The sequence below is a fragment of the Aspergillus welwitschiae genome, assembly GCF_003344945.1.
Source record: "Aspergillus welwitschiae strain CBS 139.54b unplaced genomic scaffold BDQ94scaffold_18, whole genome shotgun sequence".
Taxonomy (NCBI): Eukaryota; Fungi; Ascomycota; class Eurotiomycetes; order Eurotiales; family Aspergillaceae; genus Aspergillus; species Aspergillus welwitschiae.
Window position 1 is genome coordinate 1,242 of NW_020798712.1, and position 22,273 is coordinate 23,514.

Below are 22,273 nucleotides of genomic sequence, written 5' to 3' on the forward strand. Positions count from 1 at the left end.
TTGCACAAAGGGCAGCTCGAACAAATGACAGAAATGATATATATAGTCTTATCATTCTTAGTGACTCAATCATCCTAGATAATTCTAATAACAAGAAAATGATTTCCTAACCCCTTTGTGGCCTTCAACATTCGAGATCGCCCACTTTGATTGTATCTATAATAATTGAATTACTTCGGATAGGATGTTGGAGATTGTGCCCTGGAAGAGATGGGCTGTCCGATTTACGGCCGCGTGACCGTGGATTACGTTAACCGCTCCTTGACACATGAATAGCATTATAATTAGAGTAGTATGAATGGCCGAACAACCGGTAACCGTCCAAATGTCTCATTAGTGGGAAGGAGTATTGCTATTTATCCATCTGCCTATTTGAGCCTTTTTCGGCTCTCATGCGCGATCATGTCGCTGAGATCCTCCTGAAAATCCCAGCCTGGATTGCTCATCTTTTTCTGGGATTCGTACAACCTTTTTATGTCTTCTCGATCAATGCCATCATTCGCGTGCAAAGCATCCGGATCAACAGACACGTCAACGTCTCCAGGCCTTTTGCGCTTCTTGCCATTCTCTTCAAAGCCGAGCACAGGCATAGTGTTCGAGGATGCACCAAGGTCATAGGCCCTATCAGCACCGAAAAACCCCTGCACTTGCGTCTGTCTCTCGGGAATGACCTGGAAAGCGCTTCTTTGGCCCACTGATTCTTCGGTCTGAGTCCCCCGATAGTGCTTCCGTACGTCGAACTCACCAGCAATGTTCTCGGGACCTGTCATCTCAGATGGAACAGCAGAAGCCAAACCACTGGGGGTCTCGATTCCACTTGGGGTCTGCACTCCTGCCTCAACATCATCATCATCGTCATCATCTGCACTTTCCGCTTCTTCCTCTTCCTCGCTTTCGTCTTCTGACATATCAGGTTCTTGCAATTCTCCCCACAGGTCCTTTTCAATGGGTTCGCCCTGCTGCACCGATTGCTGGGGCTGTAGCACACCAAATATGTCGCCACCGTACAAAGGTCTGTTGTGCTCATCGACTGGCGGCTTTCCATAACCTCCAGGATGATATCCCCACATAGCGCCAGGAGGCGGAGGGGCATTGAGACCGGGAATCTTCAGAGCCGGATAAGAAGGGGGTGGGCCGTATCGTTGTTGATTGATCAACCAAGGAGGAGGGGCGCCAGGTGGCATGTTAAGCGCTTCTTTCAGCTCAGCACTCAGCTCCCCCGGCCGGAGGTGTCTAAGATTGGTCTCGTATTCTTTGCCCTCATAATAGACCTCGCCATACCGCGTAAGCTCCGGCTTAGTCTGGAACCGGAAGAATGCCTCGTATAACTTTTGATAATCGATGTCCAATCTCCCCATTTTTGGCTGAACTCGCTCCCTTTGTTTCTGTTTCAACGTTGCCTGCTCCTGCTTCTCCAAGGCAGCATCGCGCATCTCCGAAATCCCGGTCTCCTGGATGAACTTGGGAAGAGCAAATGGCGGCTTTTCTATACCTCTCTTGGAGGACAGGTATTCCCGTTTCAGCGACCAATGTGAAGGCACAGGGACAACGTTGCGTTGTGCTTTTAAATGGACAAGCAATCGAGGGTCAGGGGCTGATGTATCTGTCCATTCAACTATTTCAGGCCTTCGAACCATCGCTTTGAGTTCGGCGACAGAAAGCTTATTCAATTCTTTTCTCTTCCTTTTCGATAAAGAAGATTCTTTCTCTTCCTCATCTGGTATTTCGTTATCATCGTCGAAATAGATTTCTGGTTTTGGACGCTCTTTCAAAGCTGACTTTTCATCTTCCGGTTCGTCAAATTTATCAACAACATCCTTGTACATCTGCCATAGTGGATCGGTAAAATCCGGGGGCACCGTGGTTTGTAGCTCTGTACTAGCAGCTTTGGGGATACTTGGCGATAGGTTTTCATCAACCTGGGTCTGCGCACGGGGCGTGTTCGAAGACGTCTCAGTCGCCTTATAATAGACGAGAAGAGTGAGCATTTCTCCAATTCAGAATCTGCACGAATCATACCTGTAATTTAAGGGCCTTTTTCCTAGCCCGCCTCAACTGGTTCTTGCCCATTTTGCTCTCGAAAGTTTCACCTTGATAACGCGTCTGCTTGCAATGCGCTGGGCTTGGATGCGCCGGACGTTTTGTTGAATGTATCCGACCACTATTTAAGGGTTTATGTTCTCAGTAGAAGGAGTAATAAAGGGTGGCGCGAATTCGCGCGTTCTCTTGTAGATATTATTGTTAGCCTCCTAGTATGTAGGCCACTTTGATAAGAGTCCCATCTAGCGGCCTTCTGGACCAGTCATGTGATCTCATCGCCGACGGCTCCATCCATTGATTGGTCCCTTTCCCTTCAACTCACCTCCGGTCGACTACTAGTGTGTGCTAATAAGTTGGTCGTAATGGAAATTCTGTTTCCTTGCGATATGACATTCCGAAGTGTATCTACGACTGTCCCTTTCTTCGAACACCCATTTGATGGTCTAGAAACAATTGCTTCTAGCTAACATACAATACTTTAAAATTAGTCATAATGTTCGATTTATCTAACTCTTATAATGTACAGACCCAGAATGTAGAAAACAAGGAAAAACAGTAATGAAGAAAACATGAAACCGGATAAGCTTGAAGGGAGCACTAATCCAATGGCTTCGATATAGGCCATATCGCACAGCATAGTGGATAACCCTTTGCAATAAAACTATCTGTTCAACATTACTTGCCACGGGGAATCTATTTCTTCTTTTTCGCTGACCGCGACTCTATGTTCACAAGTTAGACATTTATGCGCAAACCGTTCTCGACTGTTGAACATTACCTGCAGCCGTTCTTTTCTTTTTGGGTCGGCCCTTCCCTCGTAACTTCGCACTATCCCAGGAAAATAAGCATATGGTAGAAAAGACTTCCCCAAGGAACATACATTTGGATTGCTTCCTCGCGATCATCCTCAGCCTCATCGAACATTGTTAGACCTGAGCGGCTGTACGTGTCCTGCAAGTCGCGGAATGAGACGGTCTTCCTCGGGTACCATGCTGCAAGTGCCGGGCCACGCAGACGCTGTCGTAGGATCTTGTTTCCTAATCGCATCCTCTCGGGATTAAAGTTCAGCGAGAAGATCCGACATTGGACCTGGCCGGAGTGGTACGGATTAGCCTGGGAAGTAAAAAGAGACAGCTATGAAGGGGGTTATCACAGCTAAGCTGCGCTCTGCTAAATACCTTGACCAGATCAAGCAGTCTGCTGTACGACGCCGCCATTGTCGACACAGCGTGTTCGGGTGGATATTGTTAGGGTAGCGATGGCGGAGTCTCTGTTCAGTACAACTAGCATATCGGATCACGTGATCATACATTGTCCATACTTTGGCACCTGTCTGTAGGTCTATATATATAATGATTGTTCACGCCATGATCAATATGTGTTCAAAACGAAAATCAGTATTTTCGCTACCCTCTGATAGCGAAAAAAAGAAAGCAAAGGTAAACATAAATGCTCGTTTATCTCGGCTTACACTGACATCTTGGAAGTACAATGATGACTTGCAGCTTGCGAAAGATTCAATCCCCTCCACCCACAGCCCGCAAAGCAAAGAGAATAATTTCGTCCTTCTGAGAACATTGCTTCAGGATATTATACAGAGCCACGGCGATACTCAAAGCCACGGATCCCAGACCGACACCGATATCTTTACTGCAGCTACTGAGCTCGACGCTGCATTACAGCGTGCAGCAGGTACCATAAAATCTACTACCAAACGCTATGAGGGTGCAACACTAGCGCTAGAGACATCGGAAGCCAATGTGGAGTGTTCTTTGCCCCCTTTACCTCCAATATTGGATGACATGCTTGAGAGGGCAGTTTTCACACACCCGGGTGTCAGCAACAACTCCGGAGCTACTTACGATCGGCTCGAGGTTCTTGGAGATGCATATATAGAACTTATCTCCACGAAGCTCATCTGGGACAGATTCCAGGATATTCCTTCGGGTCAAATATCTCAAATACGCGAGAGACTTGTAAAGAATGAGACACTGTCTGATTATGCGTCTAAGTACGGACTCGACAGCAGGGCTTCCGTACCTCCGGACTATCGGAAGCAACCCAAAAGATGGCTTAAAACCAAGGCGGACATCTTTGAGGCTTATGTAGCTGCCGTTGTCCTGTCAGATACCAGCAATGGTTATTGTGTGGCTGAAGAATGGCTAAGACAATTGTGGTCTCCGAAGCTTGAAAAGCTTGAAAAACCAAAATCCGCCTTGCATGCCAAAGAAGCACTCGCAAAGAAAATCATGGGCAAGGGGATTAAGCTTAATTACATCGATGAGCGCCCTCCTGCTCAGCGCGGCAGGGGGCTACAGACATATTTTATCGGAGTTTATCTCACTGGCTGGGGCTGGAACCATAAGCACCTTGGCTCTGGTCAAGGTTCTAATAAAGCAATTGCAGGAAATGAGGCGGCCGAGCAGGCATTGTTAAATGAACCTCTAATCGAAAAGATCATGGAAGTTAAGAAAGCACATCTAGCACAAAGATAATTTTTTTTCAATCAGCCTATGTTCAGTCCAGCATATCATCAAGTAATTCACTTACGTACTGGCCTTGTAGGTGTGTTGCTCTTATATAATTTCATGGGCTTGCTCTAGTGTCCAGGCTTTGACTACTGCACTCTTGAAGCTTTATGTCGAGATTGCATTTCAGCAACATCATAAAACTAAAACACTCACATATCGGTGGACATTGACCAATAGGTAATAAACTATATGTACTGGAGTTATTCTGCTGCTTTGCAAAATTCGTGTTACAGGCGAACTTGTCTTTTACTATCTACTTAATAGGCCCAATAAGCTGGTAGACAGAGTCACATCGTTAGTATATTTCGCGGATCCCCTGTAAAGGCGCAAGAACCGTGAAATTCTGTCTGTGATTTCCCTACAATAGACAATAAAAACTGATGGTATCGTATACTACATACATAGCACCTCCACCTTTGTCCAGTGGTGAGGTTTGTGGGAAAACACGTGACACTGAATACCCGTCACCACCGGACATACTCCGTACAGCATGTGCTATTCTCAATTTGAAATGATCATAGACTGAACTCAGCCTGAACCAAGGACATAACTACCTGGCGCGCTCCATCCTACTTGCGACGGCACAAAAGGAGATGGATTGGGACCGCAGCAGAAGGTTGGTTCGAGCTATCACCCCGTCTTGATAGTGGCTAAAAAGATGACCGCGAATAGATTTGATGATCTCCGTGGCGGAGAGAGTTACCGTCCTGGTGGTCCTCGCGCTTATTTACGACGGAGCAGATCGCCCCCGCGAGTTCATTCTCCTCGTCTTGTTGCAGATACATGGGTTCCCTCACATGGTCGGACGTATGGCCGTGTGCGCAGTCGCTCACCACCGGCCCCAAGACGTCGCCTCTCACGCAGTCCATCATTTTACAGGGGGGAAGTTGGAATGGGCACATATTCAAAGCCATGTCCATCGCCAAGGCGGTTCTCGCCTAGACGAGGTGAGGTAAGGAATCGGTCGCCTCACCAAGCCTCGTGGCGCTCAAGGTCTCCATATGGCGAAAGCCGCCAGCGTGATATCTCATGGAGTCGGGGTAACCATAAACGCCCCCGGGAGATTTCACCGCGGAGCCATGACTACAGGTTTTCAAGGCGGGAGCGGAATCAGCCTTCTGGCGACATATATACAAAGCCTGACATTCCACTTCGTGATACTGGCAGCCGTGCACAATTTTCCCATAGATCCAGAAGCCCTTTTCATGGAGGACGCAGGGAACGCCACCTAGATATTCCTTTAAATAAGAAGCGGCGATCAGCATCTCCTAAGGGCGCATCACCTATGCGTACATCCGCATCTGGCTCACTCCCAACTTCAAGACGTTCGTCTCCTTTCACTGAAAGACTCAATTTGAATTCATCCAATGCCCCAAGCCGGTCGCCACCTCACCAAAACCCTCCTCGATGTCTTTCGAGGACTTCAGATCAGTCCTCTCGAGGAGAGCGAGCCTGTTCGCTCAGTCGCAAGCCCGCACCCGAGGAACCGAGGCATCAATCGCCAGCGCCAGAACGACCTACGGGCAATGGGCAAGATTTTGGAAGCGTCAGGTCACAACAGCGGGTAACCGAAGCTCCTGGATTAGTTTCTGGCCAACCGGATACATACCAATCCCGCAACGTTCCAGTACAACCAAAGGCATACGGCCACATGTTGCAGGGTCAAATACCGCCATCTGGCCCATCACATGGGTCTAAAGTAATGTTGCAGAATCGTGGGTCAAACATTTCGTTGCTGTCAGCTCCAACTCGGCCACGCGGCGGTCCAAGTTTTAAGGAGTCGTCCTGGACAGCCTCCCCAGTCCGCCGTGGGCCTGCGGCTACCGGACTCCACGGTTCCCCACCGACTGGTCCGCGCAGTAGTCTTATGTCAACAGGTCCTGGCGTTGAGTTGCCCCGCCCCCATCCCAGCAGACAAGGTAGCATTACCGGGTCTTCCTATCCCGCTCGCATCCCGAGACATCTTAGTCACCTTGCGGGCCTTCACCAAATTATACCTGAAGGCAAAATCATTCCTTCGGCACTTGATATTGCCATGGAGAAACGCCTGTCTCAATTGGAAACAGATAAAGACAGACTTTTTGAACAGATTGCGGACAGTCAGAAGCTAAGGCGAGTTGGGATCCGAGATTGGGATAGGCTAGACAGGGAAAGTTCTATTTGTGCATTAAAAAGTGAACTGGCAGAAGGACACCTACAACGTATAGCTGATGGTGAAGGCGTTCATGTTGGTGCGATGTTCTGAGATTGGGTCAAGGCACATTATTATTGACATACCAGCCATTGCCGTCTCCAATAGCAAAGCAAGTAGAAAACATATCAACCTCTTCAATTCCACACAACTCATGATCCGCAGTATCCTATCTATTCAATCCTTATTTCACAAGGCTAGTTACAAACTTGAATCTTTAGCAGTATCGAGTACAGTTCACAAGAAATGCACCATTGAATAATGGTTGCTGGATATGTGCACTTTCTCTTACATGTAACGAAGTACTACGGCCATAAGCGTGATGATTATCTTCTCGTCTTAGTTAGTTTTTTTTTTTTTTTTAGTATTACCCTTTCGGCCCTTCTCAAGAATCGGGCAGTGCCCCAGTCTTACCTTATGTAGTTAGAACTCATCCACATAGGGCAGGCGTCCGGTTAGCTAAGACAGATCAAGATCGAAGTGGTTAGCTGCTGCTGCAGGTAGCCAGGTACCATGGACCGTGCCCGCTGTCCCTGTTGGTGGCTGGCTTTATTCGTATTACGGCATCACACATGATGTGGGGCGCACCCTGTGGCGCATACACTTGAGGCTTCGTGTCAACATCTAGGCATATTTGAGTACCACTAGCAGAGCAATTACATTTAGCCATAGGAGATCTAGCTTCGTCATAAGGACTCCCATGGCTGATTCTCATTGATAACCCTTTATTTGAACAAGCAAGCATTTGATAATCTCCATTAGGTACCAGTGATTTCTCACTTATTTTGCCATCATGAATATCTTCAGGTTATTAGGTGAGTTATTTGTTCGCTCTCAGTTCAATTGACGCACCATGCTAATTCTTACAAACAAGCCGACTTTTCCCATCTTGCGTCTATATTCATATTATTGCAGAAGATGAAGTCTTCAAGTGTATGCTGTCATTATAACGGATTCTTAGCATTTTTCTGACTGGATCCAGAGTTGCTCAGGGCTTTCATTCAAGTCCCAGGCGCTATATTTGATGGTTTTTGTAACGCGTTATCTTGGTAAGATTCAGGGATTCAATACTCGATTGTATAGGTCTAGCTCTCTGACTGGTTTCTGATCACAGATTTATTCTGGGCTTTCACGGACTCTTTCTATAATACGACTTTTAAAATCCTGTTCATCGGCTCGTCAGCTTATATCATCTACCTCATGCTCAACGACTATAAGCCAACGCATGACCCCAACACTGATACCTTTAAAGTGCAGTATCTCCTCGGGTTCAGTGCTTTGTTGGCTCTCCTTTTCCCGCACGACTATAGCGTCTCAGAGGTAAACCCCCTCGCAGGACATTTGTCACACCTCATCTGACCTTTCTAGATTCTTTGGACGTTCTCTATATGGCTCGAGTCCGTGGCTATTTTGCCCCAGCTTTTCATGCTTCAGCGCACTGGGGAGGCGGACACCATAACAACGCATTATCTTTTCGCTTTGGGATTGTATCGTGCCCTTTACATCCCCAATTGGATTTATCGCTATTTCGCAGAGAGCCACTTTCAGCCTATCCCTGTTGTAGCCGGTATCATCCAGACACTCTTATATTCTGATTTCTTTTATATCTATTACACCAAGTGAGTCCCAGCAAGTTTCCTCTATCAGTACCCAGGGGCGCTAACTGTCATACAGGGTTATGAAGGGTAAGAAGTTCTCATTGCCTGTTTAAGTTCGGCGTACATGGTGACTGGTTTCGTCATAAACGGCGTTGCAAGTTCCGAGGAGGATAGCCAGCCGTTGGAGGAGAATAGTGTGTCTATCTACCATTGAATTTCAACTTTCCTTCAGCAATAGGTACTTTTCTTGAGGTAGTTAACATTCACACACAACTGATCTTGGTCGGTACGCACTATAGACTCGTCCAACCCCTGCGAGGGGACAAGTCGTCTAGCGTCTTTATAATTATAGTCTCGGTGATGGTCTAGTCCAATACAATGCATTTTCCATACTCTCACAGACATCCATGCTGACGCTGATGTTGATCAAATGTAGCAATGCGAACTCCCAGCATTAGAGACCTATGGTGCACGTTTCAGGTTCAATTGCGATGTTCATTAGGATACAAGAAAATGATAGACCGTGCCATAATAGACTAGAGAAGCTTGTCTAATTAATTATGCAGGTGGCCACATGAGGCAGTCGAAACGTGCTATACCAACATCCCCAATCAAGTTCTGAGTTGCCTGCTTTATCGACTTGTTCATGCAGCAAAAGTTATGAATATCCACCCCTCTAGAAATTCCTATGGCTAGACGGCCCGTTGGTGGAAGGATAGACCGCATTGTAGCTAACTTGAGATGACGACACTGGCAAATCTCCATGAAATGAGTCCAGAGTTCCTGAAAGTGTACTTGGCAGATGGCCCATCGTTCCCCCATTGAAGGAGCGCACGTGGCCTGCACTGATGGCTTGCTTCTCTTGCAGAGATCGTTGGCTGTCCAACCAAGTGCTGTGGCTGCTAAGTTGGGTAAAGTAGTCCGACTGCGGTCTTTCCAAGGCAAGCTGTCCATTCAGAGTGGAATCACGCCTTGACATAGGCGGCGATGGTAACTTTGGTGAACGGGACAGCACCTCTAGGCGAGGTGAGCTTCTTCTCGAACTCGGAGGTGTCAAGCGCGGACCCCCTCGACGCACTTGGCAGGTCGGACATATCTTGACAAAGCGTGAAATAAGTTCCTTCGGAACCCTTGACCGGTGGTTAACTTGGGACTTGCTGGGGATTGGTAGAGAGACCAAATGGACCCGAAGAGAAGAACAAGATAAGAAAAACACGAAAAGAACGAAAAGAACGAAGAAGTGATAACATAAGAATAAGAATCAGAAATGATACATGCGATTTCTCTGACCTTTCGACACCAGTATCAAAAGATAAGTTGGGAATCTGAGCTTACCATGAATAGATTTGTCTAACTCGAGCTGATGTTTTGTCTCTGCCTCCATGTTGGCATTGTTGATGTGCTCTAGTAAGTATTTTGAAGAGTTTCTCCCGAATAGCCACTGGTTTCCCCTCATGGCAGATCATTTTCGTGCACTTGAAAATCGCAGCCAAGGTTAGCACGCAAGGCCCTAAATAGCTTGGACTGTAGACGAACATCTGATGTGCCGGTCCCGATTGTTTGGAGCTTGAACATTTTTTTCACCCAGAAGCTAGAACAACACAAACTTTAGCTTCAAGTAATGTGATCATATATGAATTGCAATGGGGCAAATTACCGGAATTGGGCTGACTCTACAGCCGTATCCTTGGGGTCCATCAGCACTGTCTTGATGTTTCGTGCTCTTTTGGCGTGGATCAAAGCCTTGTCCTGCTTTTTGACGGAAAGGTCGTCCACATAGCTGTCAAATCATTGAGCATGCATATAATGTAACTCCAATGTTAAGGGGTTCGTCCTACCTTTTCATTAATTGATCAAACTCTCTTACATTAGGAAAGCCGTCCAGAGGAGGGATGACTGGCTCCGATAGCATCGAATTCTCATTCTGTGAATCCTGGCTTTCAATATCTGCCTCGCTAAATGCATCACGAAGTGGCAGAAACCCTGGTGATTGAAGGTAACGTGACTGAGGCATGTATTGGATGTGATGCTGAAGAGGTACATGATCAGGAGTCGATGGGACCGAATGTCCCGGTGAATGATGTGGTGACAGATGATGCGTGCTGGATGTGATGCCAGAATGGCTATAGGGTGAACCAAAATGTGATGCATAGGTACTGAATGATTGCTGCTGGAAAGGATACGATCCTGAATCATTTAACCCAAAGTCGTGACTGTCACCGTGACTGTACGGAACAGGTAGGAGCTGGTGGTTCACCGTGTAGCTGTCAGAGCCATCGTGATTGCGCCCTGGGTAACCACTCATGTTGAAAAAAGGTCTGCCAAACCCCAGAGGTACCTATAATTCTTTAGACGGGGAAAAAGACTGTGATTGCAGTTACACTCGGAAAAAAGACCGTATGACTGAGCTTCTAGTGGAGTCGTCTTGGAATGTGGTCTTTATGCGTTCGCTACCCTTGCAATCGTACCGAGCTCAATGTGAGAGACTAGATGAAAGAATCTTATTACTTCGGATTAGGGTTGAGGGATAGGGAAGACTAAACAAGACAGAGAGGGAAGATTCTCAGCAGTTCAATAGTGTGTCAGACTACTGTGACCTGACAACAGTAGGAACGTAGGGCCAAAGATGTCAAGCAAAAGTGGGTTCAAAGTGCCAGTTAAAAGGTAAAGCAGACAGAGCTTTGACCAGACCCTCCAGGAAGCCTCAGTACGGTCAGTATAGGATGCGCTGGTACGATATGCACAAGACCAAGGCATAGTATTTGACAGGGTGCAAGGTTGACCATTCTGCAATCTTGCCGCATCTAAGAAACACCACATAATCCTTGAACTTTGGAAATTGCTTCTTTCTCCAAGCATGTGTACTCTGCATACGCAGAGAGGGTGGCCAGGATAGAGGAAGCGAGCTGCAGAAGAAAAAAAAAATACATACATACATATATACATATGTAAGGGAGCATGGAAGAAACGGTAATAGGTATTTTGGATTCACCTATGAGAACAGCTCCACAGCAATATAGGTGAAAAGTCATTGAAAGAAAAAGTGGAAACGAGAATGGAGAGCAGTGGTTAGCAGCTGTGGAACCGACAGGGATCAGGCATCATAACACAAAGATGAGGGGTATGAATAGAGAAAAAAAAATATGGAAAAAGAGAATCTCGAAGGATAAGAATTCTGAGACAAAAGAAGAAAGCGAAAACCCCCGCCCCCCAATCAAAAAGAATGCTGAATTATAAGTTAAATAAAGAATAATATTTATTCAGGAACAAGAGCGAAAGGCGCCGAGGCAGGAGGAGAGAAGATGCATATCTGTTGATATCTAGGTAATTGAGAGCCCTGGCCAGGTTGCCCAGAGAAGAAAATGTGATCAATAAATCAAAAATGCAATAACATGAATGGAAATGATATGGGTAATAATGATAGCTACAGCGCAGCAGCTACAAGCAACGAGAGATCAATTGCCGTCCTGGAGTATATACTGTTTGGCAGACTGAACAGGCTTGTTTCTGCGTCAGACAAGGCGTCAGTTTGATGTCAGCATAAGATCAACATAAGTAGAAATGACGAATTAAACAGAGATTACTTGCCCGTATCTGGGCGACAGTCATCTAAGTGGAGAAAATTGTGCCTGCCGTTAGTGTTTCTTCCATACAAAGTCATGGTCTCCATGAGCCACCGTATGATGGAGACAGGTGTTTTACAGTTGCCAACAATATCAGCCAATAAGGACAGATAAGACAGCTCCTGCAGTACACGAGTCCCACGCTTAGGAAGGAAATGGATGAAGAACTGATGCTGCAGCTGGTTAGTGGAGGCAAGAAACTGAATAGTATCACAATAATCGAGGCCTGGTTCGTGTGCAAATATAACTGATGCAATACCTGAACGTCATGATAGACAACATCACTGATGTCCAAAGTAGGTACGGCCAGGAGGTAGTAAAGACCACCACCAAGCAGAGAATATTGCAGAGTGGCTGTGCTGGTCCTTCTCAGAGTCAATCCCCAAACCGCTTGCCTAGGCTAATTGGCTGCCTTTCAGATCCCCTTCTGAATTGTCGCGGATACTGAAGACAACGTCATCAATAACATCGTCGCCGCTGCCGCCGTCAGCATCGTCGGTACTCGATTGGATGACAACTGGCAATCTTGGAAACCATTCTGCTGTTTCTTCGCCTTGGGAATTTTCCTTCTTTTCTTTTTCTTCTTGTTGAGTAACCGCCAGATACAAGAATAGGTAGATACCTGGGTAGTTATGTACCCCCTTGTAGGTGTGTTAATGTATGTATGAGCTGGCGACTAACTCTGCTTAACACCAAAATTCCTTTTGAAACGTGATACGCTAAATGTGCGATACCCGGATTTTGGGCGCTTATGAACAAGACAGGGTAGGTATGTAGGAACCTGAATTGACTAGGGGACGGCACCTCTTTACATAGTTCGTACACAGGTGGTGTTTTTTTTTTTTTTTGAGCTGATTGCCAGATGCCGAACAGTAGCAAAGACAGGGAAGAGAAAAGCGGGACTGGGGGGAGACAGAGACAAAAAACTAGTTAACACACAAGCTCCAAGGGAGGTTGTCCAGGGGAGAACGTTTGGGGTGAGGGTTGCAATACCCTTGATTGTCCTTTAGACTCTAGTTCACCGGTGGCCATTGGGTGTATAATGGTGACCACGGCCAGGGTTGTACCTAGGACACATACCTAATACCTTGGGGATCTCGTAGATACACCAAAGTGACTGATGAAGATCGCCTAACTGCAAATAATATCCCAACAGGGAGGTACAAGTACAGAAGGACAAAAAAAAAAAAAAAAAAAAAAAAAAAAAAAAAAAAAAAAAAAAAGAAAAAAGAAAAAAAGAAAAGAAAAGGGAAAAGGGGGCATATAGCGAAAAACATTAGAATCTAGTGGGTAGACAGGTATCAGCGTTGTCTACACTGATCACCATGCCCTTTGAAGAAAATAGAAGTCCAATGAGAAGCAAACGATGGATGGTGTCAATCAAACATCCCGTCTACTAACTACTTAGTGATACCAGTCACATGAGCAGGGTCTTTACTTTCATCTATTAGCCCTATTTAGGTTTGCGGTAAGCCAAACCAAAAATGATGCTTGACGAACTAGAGCAGAGAGCAAGCACTGCTAGGCAAATATCCAATCTTTCAAGGCAGAGGGTTACTAGCCACCACGCTTGCTCTAAATATCATCAGTCCGGCTTGACTCGGGGCCACCCATGCGAAAGGAGGGCTTGACAAAATCGAGTACTGGGAGCGGAACTAGGAGTAGGTATGTCATCATCACAAGGGCTGTACCCCCCTGAAAGTAAGATTGGATGGAAACTTTCCTTTACACTATACCGTGTAACTCGTGTTTTGTATCTGTCTTCTCCATCTACGCGCAATGCAAGTGTCCGAAACTGACTGCATGAAATACTGTCTTCACCCAGTTTGACATTCGATACTCTGTGTAACCCTTGCTGGTGTCGATATTGTAGATGAGAGTCTACTCTTATAGTTGAGAATTAGAGAATAAAACCCATAGACCAGTGAGTATTGCAATCCCTTTCCCCATTCCCCATGAAATGTGAAGTCGATGCTTAACCTTTGTAAGGGTTCCACCCGCCTTCTTCAATCTCTGCTACCCATGTCCAGCACCAATGAACATTTTGTGCAAGGAGCAGACCTGCTTAAATTATTACCCCTTGTCCCTACCCAGTTTTTAGCCAAATCTCTACCTACATTGGGTTACTCTTTGTCTTACGGATGGCTCAAACAAGCAGGGATATACCCTGAATCCTGTACCCATGAAGCTTACATACAGCCTGTAGATGCCGCCACTGAACTTATAATTGCCTTAGCCCCATGTATATACAGTAAGAGGTTGAAGTACGCTAGTTTGGGGAAGTTAGTAGCTGACTGCTGCCAGGTTAGTATGTCTGTACGCTTACTACTACGGGGAAATGCCGGCTTTCTGAGGGTTCAACGGTATGCGTATGCTACATATATGGAGTTAGGCACGGGCCCAATTCATGGAACTGTGTGTTAAGACAGGCTAGAAGATAATTCGTGAGCTTGGAGGGATGTTATCACATGGCCTTACTTAGATGCTGCTATCAAGCACTTTCTTTTCGCTTCCATTTTTTTGGATAGGAAATTTGATCTGATGTGTGTTGAAATCTGCATGATGTTTATTGATCCATACATAGAATCTAGATATCATCCGCACATATACCGACCCGAAAGCGAGATTATCGCTAGTTGTCATTATCACGACCATTGCTGTGGTTTAAGTGGTCCTCTTTTCTGCTCACACATAATATTAGTGGCCTTGTTTCGCGTCTTTAGTGACCTTTCCACTTGCGTCTACAGCTTTTTCCTTCTTCGCCGCCTACCTACCTACAACCCTAATAATAAAAGATAACCACTCTTTCCCCTTCTGCGCCCCCGTACCCCATGATGGCGGTTTGGAGTCCCGTGCTGACTTAAAGTACCTTCGTTGACAGCAAAAGCAGCCTCCTATCCACGAATCATATGCGTTTGGCTTATACAGTGCAATGGTATACATGACCTAGAACCTGCAGGTTATCTCAGTGTCTTAGAAGGGGACCCAAAATCCTGCACAGCCGACGAGGGAGGGCGGAGATTACCCATGTGAATCTTCAATGACCCGTTCTTTGTCCAAATTCGGAAATCCGACGACGAAACAATGAGTATCAGGACGGGTATTCTGCGGAGAGACAGCACTATGGTTTCGGACTGGACGGTGGCAGATTGAATTCAGATTATGATACCTTATCGAACATTGGTGCCCCCATAGACCTACGTAATACACGACAACATTGGCAATCTACTCAGTCCCATGTTTATCTGAATTGCCAAAACAGTCTCGTCGATGCTGAATGGTGTTCATGTGGACGATAGGGGTCTCGGGAACCGAGACTATATTATTTATCTCACAGAGGTTTGAGAGACAGAATACTTGCTGAGTACAGCGTCTCTGTACTCTAAGCCTTGTTCAACGTAAATTCATGCGTTGTTGACTGGGCTGATGAATGATCACCCCCGTGGGTATCTTACCATTCAATGTAGGCGTGTGTGTGCTGCTAGATGCACGGTATGTCTGCTCATTACCTGCAAAGGGTCAGCTAACACTGGGAAGTATTAGCCGAGCCCACCAATGGATCAGTAGTTGTTCTGGACGGATCCTGACATATCGAGTCTCGGACCTTTGCAGACTATTTTATCGCTGGCTCAGGGCATGTGCTACTTCATACAAACAATCCGGCACTCCCAGGAAGAGTAGGGGGCGGGGGGGAGTGTGGGGGGCTTTGCATCCTGATTGAAATGCCAGGGCCCATTAAAAAGGGAAGCTTATGATCTACTAAGATATGTAGATTAGTCTCTGACGCGAGGGGGAAACTTGCCAAGTACTAGCTGTGATCGCAACTGGTCGTTTTAGTCGAGCCTGGATTCTAGGGCTGTACCACAAACTCTTGTCAGGAGCCATGAGGGCTTGGGATGATGCTCTCTGCCCCATCCATAGACATGAACGTGAAAATAATACAGGAAAGCTACATTTCGTAAATATGAGGAATGGATCACTCCAAGAAGTTCTGTTAATTCAAGACCATCTCTGTCAGCCTCATTCGCCCAGCCCTAACATGCCAAGCGGTATGAACACACCCAGCCCATGTAGGTATTGTAAAGTAGTTATTATTAGCCATGCTGACCACATTAGTTCATGGAAAATCCGCAACTATCCCCATAGGTGGATATAGCAAGCATATGTTACTACTACTTACCTGGACAATCCAAGTCTTATAGAATGACGAGGCGCTACCACGGGTAAGAGACTTGATATGTTCTACAACATCCTGGGTCCAAGCACCCTCGCCAGTAGCCATATGCTCTTTGAATTAGAAATACCTTCCTGGATTCCCCGTAACATTTACAATAGGATTCACATAAGAATGATCAGTTATTATACATCCTCGAGAAAGTCATCTGTCCATCAATGACATGGTAGTAAGTTACATACACCAATCGGTTCATAAAAAGCAAAGCAAACCGCATCTCTTTAAGTCATAGTCTCGTAGAAAAATCATGAGTTCTTCCCTTCTCGTCAATATTTGCCATGGAAAGCTGGCAGCAGGGTTGGAGTGCACAGGCCAATAGGGGCTGCTTCAATGCAACAGCAGCGGCCTTTCACCACTTCTTTGATACTCTCGGACCCCCTGTTCTTGGAAGCGCCACTTGCGACCGAATCATGTGCGGTCAAGGTGCTGTGCGCTGAGCGTGCTATTGAATCTCACCAGATCTCGGATAGCCCATCTCCAACCGTCCCCGAACCTCTCACGATCATGAGTGGTCCATCTATCGACCTTACGCCTCCACTTGTCTTCTTCCGCACGCTGGCGCCTGATAAACTCTGGGCCCACGTCAAACTCTTCCGTCATGGGCCATTCGTCCGAAGAATCTTCGTAGCTGCGGTCATCACCACTGGTCGCGAGACCGAATTCATCATAGGCGCCCGACATTCGTCCACCAGCAGTATTAGACGGCTCTTTTAGGTCATCTAGACCTGCAAAGACATCATCTTCGTCTTGAATAGCAACCAGTCCATCCTTCCCCGGCTGAAATGGCGCCAACTTGAGCCAGCACATACGTTGTGGATCAAACACCATTCCGCCGACGACTTGCACATTCTTCATAGCACCTATGTTCGTGATAAGAGCAGGGGTCGGCTTTGGTGACTTGGGGGACATGGTGTCAAAATCTTGCACTAGATTTTCATTCCCCTCCCAGCAAAAAGAATTAGGATTATAACGCATACCGTTAACAGCTAAGGATGTCAGCACTTTTCATATCAAGTAATGGAGCTGAATTTACATTTGGGCTCTTGCACACCCGTACCCATGGGTTTGATCAATTGTGGTTTGGAGACAGGCATTGGCGCGGCTTTGCTTTTCCTGCTCCGGATAGTTGCCGAGTTCGACGGCACCCGCGAGACATTCGCAGGCTTCCAATTCATCCCAAGAGGAGCAAGTGGGTGGTTGTCGCGGCTCTTTGGCGTATTTGTTAACGATGCAATGCGCTGTTCTCTCGCATTCCTCGAAGCGTTTGTATCCCGTGCGAATCTTGGCGTAACATTGTTTAGCCTGACTGTAGCACTAGGTGTGGCTTGTTCACTTGTGGCATCTGCCTTCGCTGAGTTAGACTGGCCGTGGCTTAGTTTACTCCTAAGTGTTCTCGGAACACCTCGCCCCGAAGGATGCTTCACGAATCTCTTCTCTGCTGAAGAAGATGTGGGCAAATCGTCAAAAAGTGCTAATTCAGAACCATCGCCAAAATTACGCCGTCGAGTAGGTCGCGTAAGTGTTCTTTTGCTTGCAGCGACTAATGTCTCTGGACTTGACTCATTGAGAGTCTTACCCGTTGTGTCATGGCGAGTAGATCGCGGCAGTCGGGTTCCATGTCCTTGAGAATTTGTGGCGTCATTGGGGCCATCTGAACTGGACCGACGATTGTATCGATGATTTTTGACGCTGGCATGATGCGATTGCTTATCCGAGGCACCGGCAGGGAGGAATGGTGCTTGAGGTTTACGGGCGAAAGTCTTCGCATCGATTCCTAACCGGTCAACAGGAGTCTTTGGTCGGGTGGCGTAATATTTAGGCACGTCCGAACCATCTTGAGCTGTAGGCAGACTTTGAAAATTTGAGATAGCCTGATGCATATTTCGTAACGTTGGCATTGAGCGCTTGGCCCTTAGTAGTTGCCTTCCCGAAGTTACACGTTCACTAACAAAGCTATCATTTGATACACCGGCCCCCATGGGCCGTCGACTAGGGGTTGACGGCATTTGAGATGTGGAGGTAAACCCAGGAAGGCTGGAGACGGAAGACTGTGAGGAATGACCCCCAGCCCGGCGCTGCGATGACCGAAACCTTGACAAGGGAGCACCGCTCTCCGACACAGTCTCGAGGTGTGTTGAATGAGGACGGTCGTGTCCTGAAAGGCGTGGAATTCGAGTCTTTGGGGAAATCGCCGTGTTCGTGAATGTGATTGTGGTTGTCGAGTGCCGCGCAGGACTCTTGGGAATTTCCGTTTTACACTTGACGTTAGGGTTTATCGACAGCCTGCGAGGATCGAATACTTCACCATTATTGATTTCAAGGCCCGAGAAGAAGTCGTCAGTAACGAGTGGCGCTTGATTAACTGAAGGCCGTTCTAACCGTACGTCGTCACTGGGCGATTCTTTCCGCTTCCTCAAGGATGCTTCAAAGTCAAGCGGGCCTTCTGGGATGACGATGCCATCAAGGCCCTCATCTTCACTCTCAGCCGTGAGACAACTCGATGAACTTGGGCTGACAACGGAAACCGAAGAGCTCGGATTTGATGGATGATCTCTTGCAGTGCCCCCGAACCGTACTCCAATACTGCCTTCTGACCAATCTACGTCGATATCGTCAGGAGTAGGACCTGCAGTTTCCATGGCTGTCTTTCTAGGAGACAGGCGGAGTAGAATGTCATCCGTCGGTAACTCGAAATCATCTTCGAAATTGTCTGTGGAATCCTGGCCTCTCTCAGGGGGCGGGCTATCGATAAGCGTTGCTCTGTCTGGCGACCGAGGCCTGGCAATTCTAATTGTAGGAACATCTTGAGTATCAGCGAGTCCGCTATCTTGTGGTGAAATAGAGGTGATAGCAAGAGCTGACTGAAGGCGTGTAGAGACCTCGCTATCCCAAAAAGACGGGGCGGAGGTTTTGGTCGGGCTTGCGGCAGCGGAATTGATTTGCCGAAGAGATTCAGGAAAACACGTATTAAGCGAACGCTTTAGTTCAAGGGAGCTGTCAGGACCTGGAAATTCGACGTCATCTGACCAGTCGTCGACAATATCCTTCCTCTGCTTTCTGTGTCCGAGACGCTTGATGGTGCCTCCAATGAGCGCCGACCGAGGGACGTTCGTAGGCAAAGGTATCCCAGCGTTTCTGGCAGAGGCAATAGCTTCTTCGGTGATGATCTCGTCATTGTCCAACAGCTGAACCTGCCAATCTTCGTCGCCTCCTGCGTTGGAATCAATGTCGGAACGTCCTGAGCGACGCGATGAAATCGAATCTCGGTGCCCCGACCGACGCACTGACGATGTCGTCACAGATGTAGCTGTCGATGCGGCTCGTAGCTGGATATCCTCATAGCATTGTAGATCATCGTCATCGTCCCAACACTCGATCGTTTCTTCCTCACTATGGCGTACCTCAAGGGTGAATGGAGCCATGTTCTCGCACTATATTGTCGTATGCTCATGTAGGAGATCAAAGATCTTCGGGGTTTTAGGTAGCAGATTGGAAGCACACGAGCGCTGAGATTCGGCTGCCAAGGGAAAGCAAAGTCATTCCGTGTTTGGTAAGACAAGTCAGATTGTGATTATGCGTCAATTACTCGAATCGGATAGACGACGTATGATCGTGCATCGGCAAGAAAACAAAAGCAATAGCGTCAGGAGGCGTGAGGGGGAAGCCTGATGGTGTCCCAAATAAGGGAAACTCGACTGAGAAGCCGCTATCTATATGGGCGGGAGGTTGCGAGGCCAAACAAGTAGTCGCATGTAATGCCCAGATTCAACAGAAAGCAGACAGATTGGTCAACGTGAGGTCAGAGAGTGTGCTCAGGAATTCGCTCGAGTATTGGCGCGTGGTGCGTGGGAGTTAGAAGGGAATGGAACGGAGGTGAGGAACGCAACCTGCGAAATATGAACAAGGGAAAAGCATGGGATGGACGTAACGCCGACTCAAGAGCGCGATGGCACCAGATGATGATTAACAACGAACGATCACGGAGCCAGCTACCAAACCTCGCCTGTATGCCAAAAATGATGAATGTGATGCCATAGGGAAAGAAAGTACGGCAAGAAAAAAGGGCGGAGGGGCTTGGCTGTACTGTCGGCAATGTTGACGAGAATTAGTACTCCAAAGTATGTTCGTTTTGGACCAAACTTGGCTTTAGTATCACCATTTTCTTCCCTTTTTATTGGATATTGCTACATCTCCTTAAATGGCCTCCTAAACAGTAATAAGTTGCTACCCACTCAGCATTCGCTAGTCCCTTTATTAGCACTGCATAGGTCTTAGGTAGACTACTAGTTGACTGTCTGTTGCTGGGATACTCGCAACGACGATCCACATAGTCGGCCGATCGCAGCAATTGAACGGAGTTCCAGTACCGCAGTTTCACCGAGTACTACCTCGTACTGCTTCACACCACTGTAGATACCAGGTCTAGCTCAGGATAAAGTCGTCTGTTGTCGCAATATTGACTGGTAATCTTGCCACAGTTGCTGAAGTTACATAACACCGATTCCGAAGCTCGGACTTCATAGCTTGGGGGTTCTTGCGGCTAAAGCTTATAGTTACAGCTTGTCCAGGCAGCACTCCACCCTCTCCTAGGCAGCCTAGACAGATCACAATTTCGTCATTATATAAAGTAAGATGCAATAGCTTTATACTGCATCAAGTTCTGTCAGCTAAATTCAAAGCAATATGTCTACGTCTGAAAATGGGTCACCTCGGGTTCTACGTGTCCCCAGGTCTGATGAGCCCGACAGTTATGTGCTTCTCCATGTCACACGTACCAGTTCGGCTGCATTAGACTTGAATCTCGCTGCAACGGAAGGAGAATTTCCGTATAATGGGGTCGGTATGGAGAGTCCATAATGCTGTTCCCTTTACCTGTTCCTTCTTGAAGTATTGTGATATACTAAGTCACAATAGTGCAACAGTCTCGTGCGCAGACTCATCGTTCAAAGAGTTATCAGGGAACCGATGAGGACTGGGATCTTATCTTGCTGCGTGCCTTGGGTCAGCTAGAGATCAATACAGATAAATCAGAGCTGCTATCTGGTGTCGAACTATCCGCTAGTATTAAGGCATTAGGTAGGCAGAGCAATCAACTGGTCCTCACTATTCGCCGGAGGATCCAAACTATAACTGTAAACCTGACCACCAAATAATATAATGATGTGGTGCTGATGATTCACAGCAAAGACTCGGTTCTATAGCGCTCAAGCAGGATGATGAACAAGATATTCAGCTCTTCGACTGGTCCGCCGTCGCCATTGCCAGAGCTGATATGCTTGAGCAGCGGCTATTAAGATTGCAACAGCAGTATCGCGCAGCCGACAATACCATCAAGCAGCTCAATAAGCAAATTGAGGACTTCATCACTGCAAAATCCCGCCATGAGGAACAGCTTATGACAAACTTTACTCAGGTTCTAAATCAGAAGAAGCTCAAAATCCGCAATCAACAACGCTTGTTGGCTTCGGCGAAAATTGATGTGGACGATGGTAAGGTCGCATGTCTGAGTTAAAACAACAATAGCTGATACTGGAATGATAAAAATGTAGCTGGTCAATGTCGGGCTGCCTCATCAAAAGTTGGGGCCCGTGTCGGGAGCATGAAGCATGCGAAACGTCCTATTGTGGAAACGAGCGATGACGAGGCTGAAAGCGATAATGGCTCGGAGAGTTTGGATCAGACCAAGCATCAATCCAGTCCAAGAAGAATGATAGACACGGATGACGAACCAAATTCGACTCCGCAGCCATTGGAGGATGTGGGTGTAGATGATACCACTGACGAAGATTTGCCCACAGCGTCCGGCGTCGATCAGGGAATAAGTGAACAGAACAATATGGAAGAAGCTCACCATCCACCTAGGCTGCAAGAACAGTCACCTCCACCCCGCAGGGAGCTTCCATTCACCAAAGGGTCAAAATCAAGCAAAGACACCGTACAGAATATACAGCATCAGCACGACACTGCCGAAGAAACTGCAGGCGAGACAGACGACGATGAGCTATGAATACATAGCGAAGGGAATAAAACCTCGTGCAACCATGACTATGTACCTA

At 47.0% G+C, this 22,273-nt stretch overlaps 8 protein-coding genes across 8 annotated transcripts; 5 read left to right on the forward strand and 3 right to left on the reverse strand.

The window, feature by feature from the left end:
• Positions 1 to 265: 265 nt before the first annotated feature.
• On the reverse strand, positions 266 to 2,240 carry BDQ94DRAFT_144580 (U2 snRNP complex subunit CUS1). The gene is made up of 2 exons (XM_026766475.1): positions 2,020 to 2,240; positions 266 to 1,961 (listed from the first exon to the last, which is right to left on the reverse strand). Exons 1-2 carry the CDS (start codon positions 2,068 to 2,070, stop codon positions 369 to 371), a joined length of 1,644 nt encoding a protein of 547 aa, XP_026625588.1. The 5' UTR covers positions 2,071 to 2,240; the 3' UTR covers positions 266 to 368.
• Positions 2,241 to 2,534: 294 nt separating this feature from the next.
• On the reverse strand, positions 2,535 to 3,279 carry BDQ94DRAFT_144582 (mitochondrial 37S ribosomal protein mS33). Its single transcript, XM_026766476.1, has 4 exons — positions 3,219 to 3,279; positions 2,921 to 3,129; positions 2,819 to 2,868; positions 2,535 to 2,762 (listed from the first exon to the last, which is right to left on the reverse strand). The coding sequence occupies exons 1-4, from the start codon at positions 3,255 to 3,257 to the stop codon at positions 2,734 to 2,736; spliced, it is 327 nt and encodes a 108-aa protein (XP_026625589.1). The 5' UTR covers positions 3,258 to 3,279; the 3' UTR covers positions 2,535 to 2,733.
• A 125-nt stretch (positions 3,280 to 3,404) lies between these two features.
• Positions 3,405 to 4,578, forward strand: BDQ94DRAFT_144583 (ribonuclease III; the record flags this gene model as incomplete). Its single annotated transcript, XM_026766477.1, has 2 exons — positions 3,405 to 3,479; positions 3,528 to 4,578. 2 exons carry the CDS (start codon positions 3,408 to 3,410, stop codon positions 4,533 to 4,535), a joined length of 1,080 nt encoding a protein of 359 aa, XP_026625590.1. The 3' UTR covers positions 4,536 to 4,578.
• Positions 4,579 to 5,087: 509 nt separating this feature from the next.
• BDQ94DRAFT_38107 (uncharacterized protein) lies at positions 5,088 to 7,138 on the forward strand. The gene is made up of 2 exons (XM_026775622.1): positions 5,088 to 5,187; positions 5,244 to 7,138. Exons 1-2 carry the CDS (start codon positions 5,165 to 5,167, stop codon positions 6,814 to 6,816), a joined length of 1,596 nt encoding a protein of 531 aa, XP_026625591.1. The 5' UTR covers positions 5,088 to 5,164; the 3' UTR covers positions 6,817 to 7,138.
• On the forward strand, positions 6,889 to 7,236 carry BDQ94DRAFT_144586 (uncharacterized protein). The gene has a single exon (XM_026766478.1). The coding sequence runs from the start codon at positions 7,024 to 7,026 to the stop codon at positions 7,183 to 7,185; it is 162 nt and encodes a 53-aa protein (XP_026625592.1). The 5' UTR covers positions 6,889 to 7,023; the 3' UTR covers positions 7,186 to 7,236.
• A 121-nt stretch (positions 7,237 to 7,357) lies between these two features.
• Positions 7,358 to 8,751, forward strand: BDQ94DRAFT_144587 (ER lumen protein retaining receptor-domain-containing protein). Its single transcript, XM_026766479.1, has 6 exons — positions 7,358 to 7,577; positions 7,637 to 7,695; positions 7,745 to 7,811; positions 7,877 to 8,082; positions 8,131 to 8,381; positions 8,437 to 8,751. The coding sequence occupies exons 1-6, from the start codon at positions 7,556 to 7,558 to the stop codon at positions 8,471 to 8,473; spliced, it is 642 nt and encodes a 213-aa protein (XP_026625593.1). The 5' UTR covers positions 7,358 to 7,555; the 3' UTR covers positions 8,474 to 8,751.
• Positions 8,752 to 16,298: 7,547 nt separating this feature from the next.
• BDQ94DRAFT_38119 (putative cytokinesis regulator (Byr4)) lies at positions 16,299 to 19,827 on the reverse strand. Its single transcript, XM_026775623.1, has 2 exons — positions 17,251 to 19,827; positions 16,299 to 17,203 (listed from the first exon to the last, which is right to left on the reverse strand). The coding sequence occupies exons 1-2, from the start codon at positions 19,637 to 19,639 to the stop codon at positions 16,626 to 16,628; spliced, it is 2,967 nt and encodes a 988-aa protein (XP_026625594.1). The 5' UTR covers positions 19,640 to 19,827; the 3' UTR covers positions 16,299 to 16,625.
• Positions 19,828 to 20,900: 1,073 nt separating this feature from the next.
• Positions 20,901 to 22,224, forward strand: BDQ94DRAFT_170818 (uncharacterized protein; the record flags this gene model as incomplete). Its single annotated transcript, XM_026771587.1, has 4 exons — positions 20,901 to 21,057; positions 21,132 to 21,349; positions 21,400 to 21,706; positions 21,767 to 22,224. 4 exons carry the CDS (start codon positions 20,901 to 20,903, stop codon positions 22,222 to 22,224), a joined length of 1,140 nt encoding a protein of 379 aa, XP_026625595.1.
• Between the last annotated feature and the right edge of the window lie 49 nt (positions 22,225 to 22,273).

Excerpts from the sequence above, each read along its gene's own strand:
- BDQ94DRAFT_144580 (XM_026766475.1), bottom strand. The coding sequence starts at position 2,070 with ATGGGCAAGAACCAGTTGAGGCGGGCTAGGAAAAAGGCCCTTAAATTA. Across the intron at positions 1,962-2,019 it reads AAAAGGCCCTTAAATTACAG|GCGACTGAGACGTCTTCGAA; the intron begins GTATGATTCGTG and ends GTCTATTATAAG.
- BDQ94DRAFT_144582 (XM_026766476.1), bottom strand. The coding sequence starts at position 3,257 with ATGGCGGCGTCGTACAGCAGACTGCTTGATCTGGTCAAG. Across the intron at positions 2,869-2,920 it reads CGCGAGGAAGCAATCCAAAT|TGCGAAGTTACGAGGGAAGG; the intron begins GTATGTTCCTTG and ends TTCCTGGGATAG. Across the intron at positions 2,763-2,818 it reads AAAGAAAAGAACGGCTGCAG|AGTCGCGGTCAGCGAAAAAG; the intron begins GTAATGTTCAAC and ends TTGTGAACATAG.
- BDQ94DRAFT_38107 (XM_026775622.1), top strand. The coding sequence starts at position 5,165 with ATGGATTGGGACCGCAGCAGAAG. Across the intron at positions 5,188-5,243 it reads GATTGGGACCGCAGCAGAAG|ATTTGATGATCTCCGTGGCG; the intron begins GTTGGTTCGAGC and ends GACCGCGAATAG.
- BDQ94DRAFT_144586 (XM_026766478.1), top strand. The coding sequence starts at position 7,024 with ATGGTTGCTGGATATGTGCACTTTCTCTTACATGTAACGAAGTACTAC.
- BDQ94DRAFT_144587 (XM_026766479.1), top strand. The coding sequence starts at position 7,556 with ATGAATATCTTCAGGTTATTAG. Across the intron at positions 7,696-7,744 it reads AGAAGATGAAGTCTTCAAGT|AGTTGCTCAGGGCTTTCATT; the intron begins GTATGCTGTCAT and ends GACTGGATCCAG. Across the intron at positions 8,083-8,130 it reads ACGACTATAGCGTCTCAGAG|ATTCTTTGGACGTTCTCTAT; the intron begins GTAAACCCCCTC and ends TGACCTTTCTAG.
- BDQ94DRAFT_38119 (XM_026775623.1), bottom strand. The coding sequence starts at position 19,639 with ATGGCTCCATTCACCCTTGAGGTACGCCATAGTGAGGAAGAAACGATC. Across the intron at positions 17,204-17,250 it reads GGGTGTGCAAGAGCCCAAAT|CTGTTAACGGTATGCGTTAT; the intron begins GTAAATTCAGCT and ends TGACATCCTTAG.